At 38.7% G+C, this 16,256-nt stretch overlaps 1 protein-coding gene across 1 annotated transcript in view; it reads right to left on the bottom strand.

Moving 5' to 3' along the window:
* LOC148942469 (tubulin polyglutamylase complex subunit 2) overlaps window positions 1-16,256 on the bottom strand; it is a 129,967-nt gene that overhangs the window by 76,846 nt on the left and 36,865 nt on the right. The window contains exon 3 of the mRNA XM_089102645.1: window positions 184-374. Coding sequence (XP_088958771.1) covers window positions 184-374 — 191 coding nt within the window. The remainder of the gene's footprint in view (window positions 1-183; window positions 375-16,256) is intronic.

The following is a 16,256-nucleotide window of genomic DNA, read 5'->3' as shown; positions in this document are numbered from 1 at the left end:
GTACGCTACTAAGCTTGAAACTATTGGTTTCCTTTTTTAAAATTTTTGAATTGTTGTACTCCTTTGTCAAAATAGAAAATCATCATTAAATTCCTATTTTGCAAATGTAAAACGTTATAACTTCTCTAATGAAACAGCCAGTCTTGCCTATTGCCTTTTCTATAGGGTGTTTATTCTACATACCTCCGACCAGTAGGATGTCTTGAGACCGAGGTGGTAAGACTGCCACTCAGGAAGACCTCGATAGACAAGTAGCAAGGTAAAATATTCAATGAATGATTCTACAAGCTTTTTATTGTCAGATGCTGATTGATAGAATATTGCTCCATAATTTGTACACTTCACATTTGGAGATAGGATAATGTAGATTGCGGCTGTGAAAGATGAATGAAATAATTAAAAAAAGAAGCAATCAAAGAAGAAATTTTTTATATTTTTAATCCAGTCTTTTGAAATTTATAGCGATTTAATTGATAAATTAAACGAAAACTGATCAAGTTTGAAGTTTGATTGTAATTCTACTCCAAATAAGGAGCGCTAGCGTAGCTGAGAGTTCAACTGAGATAGACGCGTGCAATCGCCTCGATTGGCCAAAACAACACAGGTATTTTAAAGTCATTGTAATATGCGGTGGTTAAGCTCATGATGAAACGCTGAAAGTTCAACGGGGAGGGAAATTGGGAGGGCAGTTGAATTCTCAGCTACGCTAGCACTTCTTCTTTGGAGTAGAATTACAATCCAACTTCAAACTTGGTAAGTTTTCGTTGAATTACCATTTCTACTCCAAAAGGAGCGCCTTAGCTCCGCCTTCGAGTTCAACTGAGAATTTAAAGTTCAGCATGAGCTAAACCATCACTAATGATCAATAATAGCCCTATTTATAAAGAGAGGCTGTTGCACAAAATTTCATTTATAGTAAGATATTTCAAATATAATAACATACAATGAGTTAATTCAAAAGACAGATAACTGCTGACCACTTTCAATTGGTTTATTATAGAACTTTGCAAACGTTTTGGCATTTGTCCAGCCTAAATATTTTACGATTTTGTCCACGTCAACTCCTCTTGCTTTAAGGCGGGACGTTTAGGCAGACCGTATGCTATGAGCACCATAAACACTAATATCTATAGCTGCAAGAAATAAAACTTCTTTTATCCATCTAGAAATAGATGACTTGGACGCAGCAATATGAGGTTTACGATATGTAAGAAAAATTGCGTCGTTTCTAATTGGATCTGACGTTATTCTAACATACCTAGCTAGGTGCGTCACCAGACACACGGACGACTCTTGAAAAGGCCAAAATTTACCTACTGATTTGCAGTTGCCCGGTTTCGTTGTTTTTGACAATACATTGATTTGAAAATCAAAACTTCCATCATCATTATACATCATATTACTAAGTGATAAACTGGTCAAAAACTGAACTCTTTCACAAGCTCATAGAATTAATAAAACTGCTAAAATTTGTTTTAGTGTCTTTAGTTGAAGATTTTCGATCTTCCAAGCTGGCAGTCTAAAGAGATCGAATACACATTTTTACATGCCAAATACTAGAAATCTTGGGCAGATTCGGCCTTCTATTAAAGACACCTCTCATGAACTTCTTGGTGATGGGATTAGTGCCTAACTGAAGGCTTGGTAAAATTGCCGATAAAGCACTCCTCGCAGTATTAATAGCACTGTATCCAACACCTGAGTGAAAAAGTTCGGTAAGAAAGGTCAAAATCTCTGGTAGAGTTGCCTCCAAGGCCTGGATTGTATTTCTTCCACAAAAGTCGATCTATTTTTCAATGTAAACCCTGTACTGGTGCTTAGTCAATTCCTGCCATCCATCCATAGTAATATCAACTGTGGAAGGAGAATATCCTTGGTGGTGAAGCCTTTGCCGGAGACGACACAAGCCGCTAGGCGTAACGTCTTGGACAATGTATGGTGCAAGGTCGGTTTCTGTGGGAAAGACAAAGTAAAAATGTAATTTGGTAGAAGTATGGGACTTCCTACTAAAAGCGTTAATAGTGAGCAATACCAAACTTGTGTGGTCCAGTTTGGAAAGATCAAAATACAAGTGGGGTGATCTGTTTCCACTTTCTGAAGGGTTTTCTGAAGCAAACTAAATGGGGGGAATGCATAAAAGAAATGAGGCTTCCAACTCATTGCAAATGCATCTACGAACAAACATTCTGGATCTGGTTTCCAAGAAACAAATGGTTTAATCTGAAAATTTAATCTAATTGCAAACAAATCAATAGCTATCGACTGACTAACCAAAAAGTTCAAAATAATAAATATTTCAAAATCCGATCTCCATTCTTTTTTATTATCAAATCTTCATGATGCTTTATCCGCGGTATTAGCAACTCCAGGCAAATGTTCTGCAGATATCCAGCCTTTTCTCTGCAATACTAGTTGCCAGACGTTATTTGTGAAATAATTACGAACTCAGATTTTCATCCTCCCATTTTATTTATGTCAGCTACTGTGGTTATATTGTCAGAATGCAGCCAGACATGGATGCCTTTAATATCCTGAGCAAAACATTTTAATCCTAGATAAACAGCCTTCGTTTCTAAGACATTACTATCAAATCTTTTCTCTTCTGAGGACAATTCTCCTGTGGCCGTTTTCATGGAATATTCATCCAAGAGTGCCCAACCTAGTTTCGATGCATCACTACACAAATATTTGTCAATAGATCTAGGCTTAATTTCTTTAGAAGCATGATTGGAAATATCCAACCACCATCGAAGTTCCGAATTCACATCGAATGTTAAAATTAGCCTTGCCGCAAAATCCCCCCTCGCGTACTTTAGTGCTTGAGTTTTCAACGATTCCGCTTTCCGGTAATATAAAGGCCCTAATTCCACTGAGGGGAATGTTGAAACAAGAATGCCTAGAGTTTCGGCCAACTCTTGAATCGTAGTCAGTTCTTGACTAAGAACTTTCGAAACCAAATCTATAACCTTTTTAATTGATCGTGAATCTAACATAAAACCCAGATATTCTATTTGTTGACTTGGGATAAGAACGGACTTTCCCGGGCGAATAACAAATCCCAGGTGTGAAAGTGATTCCGCTGTTTCATAGATATTGTTTTGACATTCTAAATATGACTTTCCAAGGAGGACAAAATCATCTAAATATACCACTGACAAATACCCTTTTCTTCGAAGCAGGGAAAAAATGGGTTTCATAAGTTTCGTAAGAACCCTTGGAGCATATGATAAACCAAATGGCTTTGATGTGAAAGCGTAACAAACGCCTACTTCAAAACAAAGCCGCATCTTATCATCAAGGTAAACAAAGCATGAATAATAAAAATCGACTAGGTTAATAGAGGCCATTTAACAATTTTTTGTCATTAAAAAAAACCGTAGACTGAGCACTTTCCATTTTAAAATGGTAATATTTAATGTATTCGTTTTATTTTTTAAGATAAACCGAGTAGACCCATCTGTCTTTGGGACCGTAAAAACGGGAGAAATACAACGTGTTTCCTTTATTCTGAACTCGGGTACTCTAACAATAACACCTTTATGCAATAAAATATCAACTTCTTTGCTTATAGCCTTATTATTTTTCTTTTTTTCTTTTCTTATATCTTCAAACGTAAAACTTTTGTTGTTTGTTTTCAAAGCTTTTAGTGGTGTTTTCTCAAGTTCAAACTTATAGCCCGAGGCTACAATATTCAAAATATTCAAATCACTGGTTATTGACTGCCATTCTGAGACGTACTTACTAATTCTCCCCGCTTTCAAGTTATCAGACAAATGTTGTGACTGTCTATTGAAATTCCAACAAAATCATAAAAATCAAAGGCCGGGGTATGTTAGATAGTACATACCAGCTATTTGCGATCCCTTTTCTGGAATTTTTGGAATTTGGACCTCTCTTGACGGTCCTGGCCCTGCATTCAGTAAGGGGGACTCGTTCTGCCATCGGCGATAACGGTAGGCCCCCCTTACACGTTTTTGGTCTTCCAAATGAGTTTCTCAAATCCGCAAAGGATTGGGCTTTAGACGTTGTTTTGGCAACATCTTAGCCAGAAAAAACTCCGTGACTTTGACTTCAGTAGTGCATAAGGCTGATGCTACATTAGGATCTGGGATCACTTCAAATTTCATCGCATGACGTCTTTTCAGACTTAGATCATAATTAGTGAGGCCAAGCATGTGAACTGTATCTGTTAGGTTTTTGACAACCTTTTCTTTTATATGCTCATTTTCAAGCTCAAGAATCGCATTTGCTTCCTCTAAACACAAAATGTTGAGTGAACAATTGTCCGCTGTACTTGAATTGCCTTCTTATCCCTCTGTCTAGCCTGTGATGAGAGAGTAGCCCAAATTTTCACTATTCACCTTTGAAACAACAATTTTTTTAAGTATTCGCAGGCCTAGGGTGGCGCTCAAATAAATCTTTTAGCTTCCCTATTTCCAAAGGCTCAGAAAAAGATCTATTTGCAACTTTGGCAAGTTTCTTATGGATCTTGGAACCATCTTTGCTACCAGAGCGTTCCTCAGAAATCTTTTTGAATAGAGTGTCATTTGAAGTGTTTTCTTTTAATCTTTTACCTTTGTGCTCTTTTGGAGAAGCCTTCCGCTTTGTGTCATGGATTTTTATGGGGCTCCGAGAACAAGATTTTTCGTTCCAAGAACTAATTTCAGGGCTCCGAGAGGCATATCGAGCACGAGTTTGAAACTCTGGGCTCCCAGAGCCATGTGTTTGATCAGTATCACTATCACTTGAGAGTACTCTGCGACGCGAGTGAGCTTTATGTTGCCTTCCACGCCTCTCACGATCATAATCCTCATCAACTAAATTGTCCAACAATCCAATTACTATCTCAATACCACTCATTATTTAATTTGGTCTAAATCAAAGCGAAAGCTAACGTCAACTGGTGTTGTTTTGGTCAATCTAGGTGATTGCACGCGTCTGTCTCAGTTGAACTCGAAGGTGGAGCTAAGGCGCTCCTCTTGGAGTAGAATAGAAAACAAAAGAACCTGTTTACATAGTTTATAAAAAAAAGATTTTATTTTTCTGTTCCCCGTGAGATGTTAGTAGAGAGGGGGGTGCTACTCCCACGATTCACCCCTGCTGCCACCTACAACTTTTTTTACATAATTTATGTCTGTTTGTTGTCAGTGAGAATGAAAAAACAGGATTTTTGTCACTTTGATGGATGTTTTCTTGGATGGTTATGTGTGTTGGTCAATTTATTTGATGTTTTTCATGGATATCAACAGTGATTTATGAATGTTTTTATGGTTTTTGTCAGTGAGAATTTGAAAAACAGGAACTTTCTCACTTTTATGGATGTTTTTATGGTTCATTGTCAGTGAGAATGGAAAAACAGGAATTTTCTCACTTTGATGGATGTTTCAAGGTCGATTTATTTGCTGTTGTTTGTCCAGGTGTAATGACATTGGGGTGATTTACATAATCGGTGGAGGAATTATTGATTCACGAAAGGGGGAATTAAGAAACATTATGGTTTCTTTAATCTTTAGGCTAGCCTAACCTGAGAACTTGATTTACATATTCGGCGGGGAAATTATTGATTCACGAAGGGGGAATTAAGAAACATTATGGTTTCTTTGATCCTTAGGCTAACCTAACCTGAGAACTTGTTTTACATACTCGGCGGGGGAATTATTGATTCACGAAGGGGGAATTAAGAAACATTATGGTTTCTTTAATCTTTAGGCCTGAGGGATTTATTTATTATTGTTGTTTTGGACAAGTGCATGCTAGGGACGAATGTCAAGGTGTCCTGGAATAGGAAACTCGAAGTACATGCATCCTTCTCAGCCAATCAGCGAGTCGGATACATCCTCCTTCTCAGCCAATCAGAGAGCTGGTTACATATGGTTTTCCCCGTTACATAACAATTCGCCCATTGAGATTTCGTATATAACGGGCATGCAATGTGATTAAATTATCAGAAAGTATTGTGACACAATTGAAACAACAATGAATGTTATTGATGAACTTGAAGCCTTGGCAACTTCAATTTACCATGTAAGTTCTGATTTAGTACATTTTTTATTTTCAAAATAAAATTATTTTCCTTGGTCACCCTCTAGTATATTTAGATAAGTACCCCCCCCCCCACAAACCTAACCACGATGCAATCTTTATACTCACTAGAAAACATAAAATATGTTCTTTTTATTACAAAAACCTAACACCCCTCCCAGCCCCACTCTGATTTTGTAGGTATAATTTTTTCTAATAGAAATATTTCTATTTTTTTCGCTAAATTTATTCTTTCTGTAAGCCTATCAAAAAGTGACATTCAACTTCTGTCTATCCCATAGCTATTAATAAACCGTTTCCATTTAAGCCACAACCGCCGTTACTTGTTCTAAAAACCTTTTTCCGCAATGATTTAAACAGCTGATACCCCACAATTGCACTTCATGCTTGTTAATCCTTTCCGTTAGCGACTTAACCAAAAGGTTTCAACGATAAAAAGGATCTGTTTCCCTCTTTATCAAATTAAAGTAGTTTTAAGCAAAAAGAGATTGTGGATTCGTAACCTGTATTTGCTGGAGAACAGGTGAAACGGGTTTATTTCCAAAAATAATTACTAACAATATATTTAGGACATTGGTGAAAGGGGGGGGGGGGTTTGACATGCCTCAATTCTATCAACAATATTGTAAAATGAAAAAAAAGTGGTTGCATGAAAAGTAAGGTTAGGGTGAGAGGTCGATGAATAAGCCTTTTTTAATTAATTAAAATATCATTTGATCTCTGAGTTCAGTATATTTTTACTTTTTGCTTTACTGAAAATACTGGTGAAGGGGGGCCTTTCTTAGTGATAAGTGCTTTTCTAGACAAAATTATATGGATGAGGGTACTAACTTTCTTTCTGTAAAAAGGGGGAAATTATTTTGATACTAACTTTTTTCTCTTCTTTAAGGCCAATTATGAAGAATGCTCGTCGCCGCCTCCCATTAAGAGAGCAAGAGAGAGTGAGGCAGCCCCATCACTGCCAGCCCCCATACAGTCTGGGCATAAACCAAAAAGAGAATGGGCCATAAGGATGGTGAACCTTGCTGGCTCATCTATGCAAGCCCATGACATTGCTGGCCCAGCTGCGCAAGAACATAGCGCTCCCGCCCCGTCCGCCCTCCAACACGCACTACCTGGACCATCCGGCACCCAAGCCCAGACGGATTTTGCAAATGTAAGCATTTTTTCCTACCTATCATATAGAAATATCTACCAATTTCTTCCAACTTTCTTAGGCCTTTTCTACATGCACCATTTTCGAACACTGTGTAAAAGTATATCTCAGCGGGATATTGAAAGATTTTTTCTCCCCAAAGGAAATATAATGTTCTCCCCTTTTGAATCATGTCAAGTGCATGCATTCACCCTTTGCTAAATTAGATTAGTGAAGCCAGAAAAAAATGTACTATATCCCGCTCATAATAAGTAGCAAAATCCATTGCATTATAAATTGCTTTATTAGCGAATGGTTCACATTGCCTCTACAATAAAAAAAAAAAAAATTTCTATCGGAATGAGTTGTGTATCATGAGAGGAGATGGCTTTCCATTTAAAATCATGTTTTTTTGTTGTTTTTTTCCAGAGCAGATAAAGAGCATTAATATGAAATTTTATTTGGAGGGATTGTTTGAACAATATCAAATTGCCGCCTTCTATGTCATGCGTTTTAGATTGTAAATATCTTATACTAATATAAGATATGCTGCGGACCGGGGAAGCGCCGTGGGAAGCGCTGCGGGCCGGGGAAGCGCTGCGGGCCCGAGAAGCGCCGCGGAAAGCGCCACTGGGAAGTGCCGCGAAAAAAAACAACTAAAAAAAATAGTTGGGCTGATTTGAAAACTTTGAAAATAAGCTATTTTTTTGAACAAACTCAAATTGCCGCCTTCTATGTAAAGCGGCGTTTTAGATTGTAAATATCTAATATTAAGTTTGATTTTCTTTAAGTTGAATTAATCAAACGCTACTGTGCACATACTGCTGCTACTACTACTAAGCGCTGACTTTAAATAATAATCCAAATTTTAAAAACAGTAGAGGTGATTTGAACACTTTGAAAATAAGCTATTTTTCACTTATAGGTTGGACGACCATTGGTCCCTTATTCTTTGTCTTCCCCCTCATCAGTTGGAGAAGGTGAGGAGCTCTCCAACAACATTTCACCATGGAGTGATATCGCTAATTCCGACGAAATACCTAATAATATTGCTGAGTATTTAAATGATTTTTTAAATGTAGATAATAGAACAGTTGGGCACGGGGGGGACTTGAGCCAAAATACCCTACAGCTTTTGGAGGATTTCACAAACGAATTAACTGGGAACCCTTCTCCTCCTCCTCCTCCTCCAGCCTCCGATACCCTACCGAGTCCACTTCAAACAACTGAAGTGGAGCATACCCCAGATATTGTTGAACACCTGGGGGGAGGGGATAATAGCCCAGCGGGGGAGGGGCGGTACAACTTTTCCCGATTTTCAATTGACCAACACAATTTTAAATGCAATAGTTGTTTACACTGCGTCTTTTGGAGACCCTTTTAATTCGCTTTTGTGTGGTAATTTTGTGTTTGACCCCGTAGAAATTGTGCACGACTATGTAGATAAAATTCGTGCACTTCTGGAGAACCAAATTCAATTGTGGGGGAGGGATTCAATTAAGGTTTCTATTGTTTTAAAGGTTTTTTATTTAAATGAGGGGAAAAGTGAAGTTTATTATCATTATATACATTCTGAGATGCGCGTAATTGATCCAAATTTAGAAAATTTTGAGGGAGTTTTTTCCGAGTGGGTAGGACAAATTATAGCGCATCTCGAGAACTATAGCGAAAATGGGAGCGGGTCTGTAGTTTTATTTATTGAAAATTTAAGTGTAAATATATGTAAATTTAAGAAAGATTTTATTTTAAGAGGGGGAGCAGGTGGGTCTGATAGGGATACAGTTTTAAAATATAATCCAGATCTAGTAGGTTGTCGTGGTGTCCAGAGGATTTGTTTTGAAACAGATAAAAAGTTTTTCAAATATGCTTTCCTCATATCAGCATTTCAGCCTCTAGCAGATGACGCTACTAAGATAAATTTAGATCACTCGGCTGTACCTGGGAAGGATGGGTCCAATTTCCCAGTAGTAGATTTCTCTTGTTTAGAAGGAAAATACCCAATAACGCTAAGATCCATTGATATTTTTGAAAGGGCTAATGCCCATTTAAATATCGGCGTTACTGTGGTTCAGTATGAAACTGAATTTGAAGATGGGACTCGTTTAAAAAAGAAGGGGGTGGTTTTCCCCATAAGGGGCCCGCCAGTTGATTTGGTTAAACACTGGCTTTGGTTGTTGTATACACCGCCTAGTGACCTTGCCAATTCAATTGGCCATTTTAACCCAATTACAGACATTAGTAGAGTTCTGGGGGATGGTAAGCATAGGGGGACCCGTTTCTACTGCCCTACATGCCTTTCAAAATTCCGTAGTGATATAAAACTACGGGGTCACATGAAGCATTGTAGACGGCATGGATATCTGACAGTGGAAATGGTTTCAGGGGATAGGGCCATTTTACGTTTTAAAAATTTCCAGAACACCCTTCTCCAGTGCAACAAAATATCTTTTAGACTGTGAAGCTAAGCTGGTGGAGGTGAATGATCCCCAATATCCAAACCGAGTCAAAGAACACCAAGCTATTGCAGTGTCCTATGCTCATGCGCAAAGAGACAGTTCTAACACCATGCGGTTGTTAGAAATAGTTGAGACATTGGATGAGGGGGAGTTCATGGTCAAGGCATTGACTAAACTAATTGGCACGGCTAATGGCGCTATTTCTCGTTTGAGAAATACCTATTATCCAATGGTGCTGTCTGCAGAGGATCGTCTCGCGATTAAAAATCAAAAAATATGTTGGGTTTGTAAGGGGGAGTTTGCAGAGGAGGGGGATAAGGGGACTAAAGGGAAAAGAGGGGGAAGGGAAAAGTCAGAGACCATGATCACTTGTGGCAGGAAATATCCTCGGGGGGTAGTAATTTTAGAGGGGTTGCGCATCAATCATGTAACTTAACTGTGAGACAAAATTTTTTTTTCCATTTTTGCAGCCAAAATTCTAAGTATGATCTCCAATTTATGGGACTAGCACGGACACGTGGTCATCGGTAGAGAGGAGGAGGAGACTGTCTCAGAGCGAGCAATTCATTTATCTACTGAATAATCCCCAAATAGGCCGAAACGTTATTGCCTCTCGAACTGAAATGGCAGGCAGTGGATGATGAGCGTTCGTGCTGGAATAAAATCAGGTTTTTAGATTCCTTTAGTTTTTTTCCCAAGGCATGGAGTCAATTGATTCAAGTGCAGAAAAGCGACAATTTTGATAGCTTTCCCTTGCTTAAACAGCACTTTCCAGACAGGGAAATGTATGACTTGTTGACCTGCAAAGGTATATATGCATACGATTATTACTTTTCTGGCGCTCGCTTAAGCGAGGTGAAACTACCGCCAATTGAAGCTTTTTACAATTCACTGACCAACAGTGAATGCACAGGCGAGGAGTAAGAGTTTGCCGGGAAGGTGTGGTCTAAGGGGGATTGTAAAAATGGGTGGGATTATTGTAGACTGTACTTGGCCAGTGACGTTCTAACTCTGTTGGATATATAGTCTGTAAGAATACAGACCAAATCTATTCAGAGTTTGGGTTAGATATAGGCTACTATTTTTCCACACCCCATTTAGTGATGGATTTGATTTTGAAAATTAGCAGGGAGGAAATAGGCCTAATCACCGACGTAAATCAGCACTTTTTTGTAGAGCGTTCAATGAGGGGAGGGTATGTTTTTCATGGGGACCGCGTCTTATGAACCGATCCGAGCGGACAAAGCACCGGTGCAAAGTCAAATGCAGTGTTCTTAGACATGAACTCATTGTACCCCTCGGCAATTTCTCACTACTGTTTGCCGTGTGGGAACTATCAATGGCTTGAGAATCCTTGTGAGTTCCCCGACATTACCACGGTCGAGGACAATGGGCCACAAGGATGGTTCTTTGAAATTGACGGTCACATTCCGCTGGTGCTTCACGACTCAGTCAAAGATTTGGTCTTACCCTGTTTCAATCGGCCCATGAGGAGGGACTCGCTGAGCCCCTACAATCAATCATTGGTTGAGGATATGGGGTTACATTGGACTCCCTCCAAACAGAAACTGATTGTTGATTTGGACCCTAAGGAGAATATCGTTGTTCACCATGTGCTTTTGCACTGGTTGGTGAGCAATGGTTTCAAAATCACCAAAATACATAGGGTCCTACAGTTCAATCAGCGACCTTACTTGAACACATTTATCGACACCTTTGTCGATAAACGCTCCAGGGCAAATTCCCAGGTGGAGAAGGAATTGTATAAACTCATTCTAAATTCAGCGGTAGGCAAAATGTATGAAAGCGTTCGTAATAGATAATGCTGTGACGTCGTGGCTGACCCTCTAGAGTGTGCACAAATTATTGCCGATCCCAATTTTACATCGTTCACGAGCATAGAGACTGGCATGGTTCTTCTACACAGGCGAAAGCGAAATGTAGTACTGAACAAGAATATAGCAGGCGGCAGTTCAGTACTAGAAATTTCAAAAAGCTCATGTTGTCGTTCTTTTACAATGTGTGCAAGGTGCAATGGCCACGGGAGGGGGAGGTTCAAGTTTACTATGGGGATACATATTCTCTGCTGTTAAAGGTAAATGGGACTGGAGATTTATTGGGTGATTTAGAAAAGGGGGAACACATCAGCTCGCGGATGGATTTCACCAACTGGAATCCATCACTCTACCCCGAGCTGGTGAAACGTCAAGCTCCCAACCAACTATTAATATTAAAATCAGAGACGGGGAGTTATTTGATATCCAGGGGGGTGTTCCCGGGTCCCAAAGTTTATTGCGTTGAAACACATAGTGGGGATGAAAAGAAGGCGTGTAAAAGGGTGCCTACACATTTTGTAAAGAGCAATTTCAACATGAGCGTGTACAGAGACTGTGTAGAAAGTAGCCTAGTGCCGAGAGCACAAGTGCTTGCAATTCGCTCTCTACAGTATAGAAATTATACTGTGAGAGTGGAAAAGAATGCAATGTCGTGTATATCTGACAAAGTCTATGTGCTCGAGAATGGTGTGAGTGTTCTGCCACATGGCCACTACCATATTTCAGACCGAGTTGAATGCATAGACTATCGCAATCAACTTGGTCTGGATAAATTAACCTAACTTGAACTAACCCAACCTAACCACCATCAAACTTTCATAAATTAACAAACCACCATCACAACCACCACTGACCCAACTAATTAACCCAACTAACTAATTCAACCTCAACTAACCTGTAGCAGCAGTGACGACAACCATTGTACTGTTTTTTCACCCCCGCGGTTCCCGGGGGGTGGGGGGGGCCTTCCCGTGGCCGGCTCCCGGTGGGGGGTCCCGCCCGCGGCCGGCCGGCGTTCGGCCCCGGGGCCCTGGGGGGGGGACCCCATTTTTAAATTCATAATGTTCAACTGTGCTAGTTCATGTTCCAAGTGTTTTCTGTTTTTGTTGTTGTATAGAAAAGTGTTTTTTGTACAGAAAAGTGTCTAAAGACAATAAGTGCTGTTGATGGACAAAAATGTTGTACAGAAAAGTGTTTTTTTAAAGACAATAAGTGTTGCTCTTCATGGACAAAAGTGTTTTTATTGTACATAGAGTGTTATCATTGCAGTTCATGTTGAACAAATATTTGTTTTCATATTGCCGAAATAAATGCTGCCATGAAATATTGTTTTTTTGTTGTTCTTGTTGTTGTTTTGTTGTTGTTTTGTTGTTTTTTTGTTGTTTTTTTTGTTGTTTTTTGATAGATCAATGGGAAAATTATTGCTACTTATTCATTGGACACGTATAATTTACAGTTAGTTGTAGTCCGACTGTTGTCAACAGCATGTATCAATTTAAAACACCCTTCAGATCGTTTCTGTGTGGGCCCTCAATGTCAGGGAAAACAACACTTTTAACTAAAATAATTCAAAATTGCGATAAAATGTTTTTGAAAAAGCCGAAAAAAAAATCTACTATTGCTATAGTATTTGTCAGGAGTCCTATGATAAAATAAAAGCTATTGACACATCCATACCAATACAATTCATACGGGGACTTGATGTTTTCAATAGTATTGAACCGAACTCAAGGCTGATTATTGATGATTTGGCTGAATCCATTGAACAGTTCTCACAGGAAATTCTACAACTGTTCATTGTTCGCCCCCATCATGAACACATTTCCATAACCCTAGTTTTACACAATCTGTTTCATCAGAGCAAATGTATGCGAACCCTTGCTTTGAATTGCACTATCTATATTATCTATCGAGTTGTTCGTGATTATAGCTCGCTCATAACTCTCAATATACAGATATACCCCGGCACTCCAAAATTTCTGTTGTCAGCGTACACTCAGGTGACTAGCAAGCCCTACGGTTACATTTTGCTAGATCTTAATCAGAGCACGCCCGAGGATCTACGTGTAGTCACCGACATTTTCAACAATGAAATTACAGTATATTTTCCGGTGAACAGTAGAAAAGGCTATTAGTTGCCATTATGACACTGAAGAAACTACACGAACAACGGCATTTATTTTACGTTTTAAGCACTTCAAAACCATTGCTTAGGCAGGTCATATTCAAACTTGGTTTTTACAATGATTTCACTAATATAATATTTGAAATTTGTTTAAATTTAACTGATGGCATTGTTCAACTGCCATATGGTGTTAGACAACAGACACAGCAACATCGTTCCACTGTACGCGCCTGGGCTTGTAAAAACAAGGTTAAATTTTTTAAGAGAAAACGACTCCTTTAAGAAGGTAGTAGCTTCTTCACACTTTTAGTGCCAATAATTGCAGGAATTGTAAACAGTTTTCTCTAGAGAGAGAGAATGGCCAAACTATATAAATTTACACCATTTGAACTTTTCCTCTCACCCGTCGAACATTTTGAAGACAATCTAAGCAAATTCATTAATGATAAGAATATTGCCGATGGCAAAAAATTGCTTTTACTTCAAGATGCATTGCGACGTATGGGCAAACATAAACCATATCGTGAGAAACCCACCGTCGCCGCCACCGCCACTGATTCCTCTAAACAGGAAACATCTCCTCAAGATTCTGCAGCAGTGCCTTCAAAGGAGAAGGGGTTGAATTCAATTTTATCAAAAATTGGAAGCTTAGTGCCATTGACCTATCGTGAACAGAGTAAAAGAGTTTTATCATATCTCATGTTGGAAACTGCTGATGAACATCAAGTTCAAGTCGATGGCACAGGGAAACGAATTATAATTCAGGGAAAAAGTTATAATCTAGTTGATTTAATTTGTGATATGGTAAACAATAGTAGAGGACTACCATAATTTGTCAATAATCTGAATATTTCTTTATACTCGCCAAATGTCACCAAGGATATTATTGGCACTAATTAAATTCTTAAGAAACTAGGAAGCTTCCGTCCTCCAACAACACAAGCGCCAACTCCACCATCTAAAAAAGAAGAACAAGATTAAACATTTGAAAATACTAGCAGCACTGATTTTACAACACCTGTGGCTGCTAGTCAGAAGCGAAGACGAATTGATTCACCCTCCAGTGTGCAAAAGGGGAGTGGACATTACACTACGTGCTTGCGTTCAAAATGGATGAAGTTCTGAAAGGTATCTATGAAAATATTGGTGAAGCGGGAAGTTTAAGTTCTCTGAAAACGCTTTCTAAAGCTGTCCCCGGCACCATGACATTGAAAAAAGCAAAACAGTATCTAGAAAATGAACCGAGTTACAGAATGCATCGGAATCACAGACTTCGTAGCAAACAATATCGACAAACTAAAGTCTTTTTTCCTTCGCATATAATACAAACGGATCTTTTAACTTTATACGCAATTCAACATCATCACAATGCACCCTACAAATATATTCTGGTGGCAATCAGTGTCTTTAGTCGCTATGCCTGTGCCATTCCACTGCGATCAAAGAGAGGTGTTGAAGTTGCTCGGGCCATTGAAAGTATTCTAGAACAGGATTCGTATAGAAAAATTCAATAGGATCGTGGCAGTGAATTTGTTAATCCCCATGTGCAAAGGGTTCTTTTGAAATATAATACAACACTTTATCATAGTCACAGTCCGATAAAGGCTGCATTGGCTGAACGATTAATAAGAAAGATTCGTCTATTAATTTCAAGATATTGTACCCTGAAAAATACACCGGCTTTTATTCATGATTTAGATAAAATCATGCAGATATACAACCATCGACCTCATCGATCTCTGTCCAACTCACGCCCTCGGGATGTTCACTACAATGAAAATACATTTGATGCTTTTCTAAAGCAATACTCCAATGGTGAAAAAGAGAAAGAAAATGTAAAGAAGAAATTCAATGTTGGTGATACTGTTCGAATTAATAGAACCACCAATATTTTTGAAAAGGGGAATTATTTATGGAGCACCGAACTTTTTAAAGTGTCCAAAATCCTGGACACCGAGCCCACAACATATCGATTGCGAGATACCAAAGATGATAAGATTCTCAGCGGTTTTTATGAATATGAACTGCAAAAAGTTAGAAACACTAGCGAACTTTATCAAACTGAAAATATATTAAAGAGTCTTACTCGTAGGGGCAAGAGACAGTTGCTTGTTCACTGGCTAGGATACAACTAAGATTTTGATTCTTGGGTCAGTGCTGAAGATATTAACAATGCCCAATGATTTCTATGTGACTTTCATGTCCAATGTTTCTGATCCTCTCTACAATGAATTGAATAGAACAAGTGATTTTTGGACGAAACTCTCCCCCACCATCAAATTCGAAGAAAATAGAAAGTATGAAGTGGCTCTTGTCGACTGTATTCTCAAAAATACCTACGACATCCTGAGAAAAAAATCGTAAATATGAAATAAAAATTCGACCCTATGATTGGCCGCCACCACCAGGTGATCAAGAACAAATTCTAAAAATCAATTGGATGGATTATCCATATATTGAATTACCCTACGAGGAAATCTCCTGTATGAACGATTTATTTCGTTCTATTAATTAAAGAATCTCTGCTCGTAAAAAGGGAGCCTTTCATTTCAACTATTCAAAGGAGGAGGGTAAGATCTACATTAGTTCACCTATTGCCAGTGAAAAGGTTATTCTCAATGATAATATAAAGGATGTTCTTGGCTTTAAGCTCAATATAATCA

This window comes from Artemia sp. Qi Xiang Cuo, chromosome 16 (assembly GCF_049724085.1).
Source record: "Artemia sp. Qi Xiang Cuo chromosome 16, ASM4972408v1, whole genome shotgun sequence".
NCBI lineage: Eukaryota > Metazoa > Arthropoda > Branchiopoda > Anostraca > Artemiidae > Artemia > Artemia sp. Qi Xiang Cuo.
The sequence above is the reverse complement of the archived record's forward strand: the minus strand, read 5'-3'. Positions and strand labels throughout refer to the sequence as shown.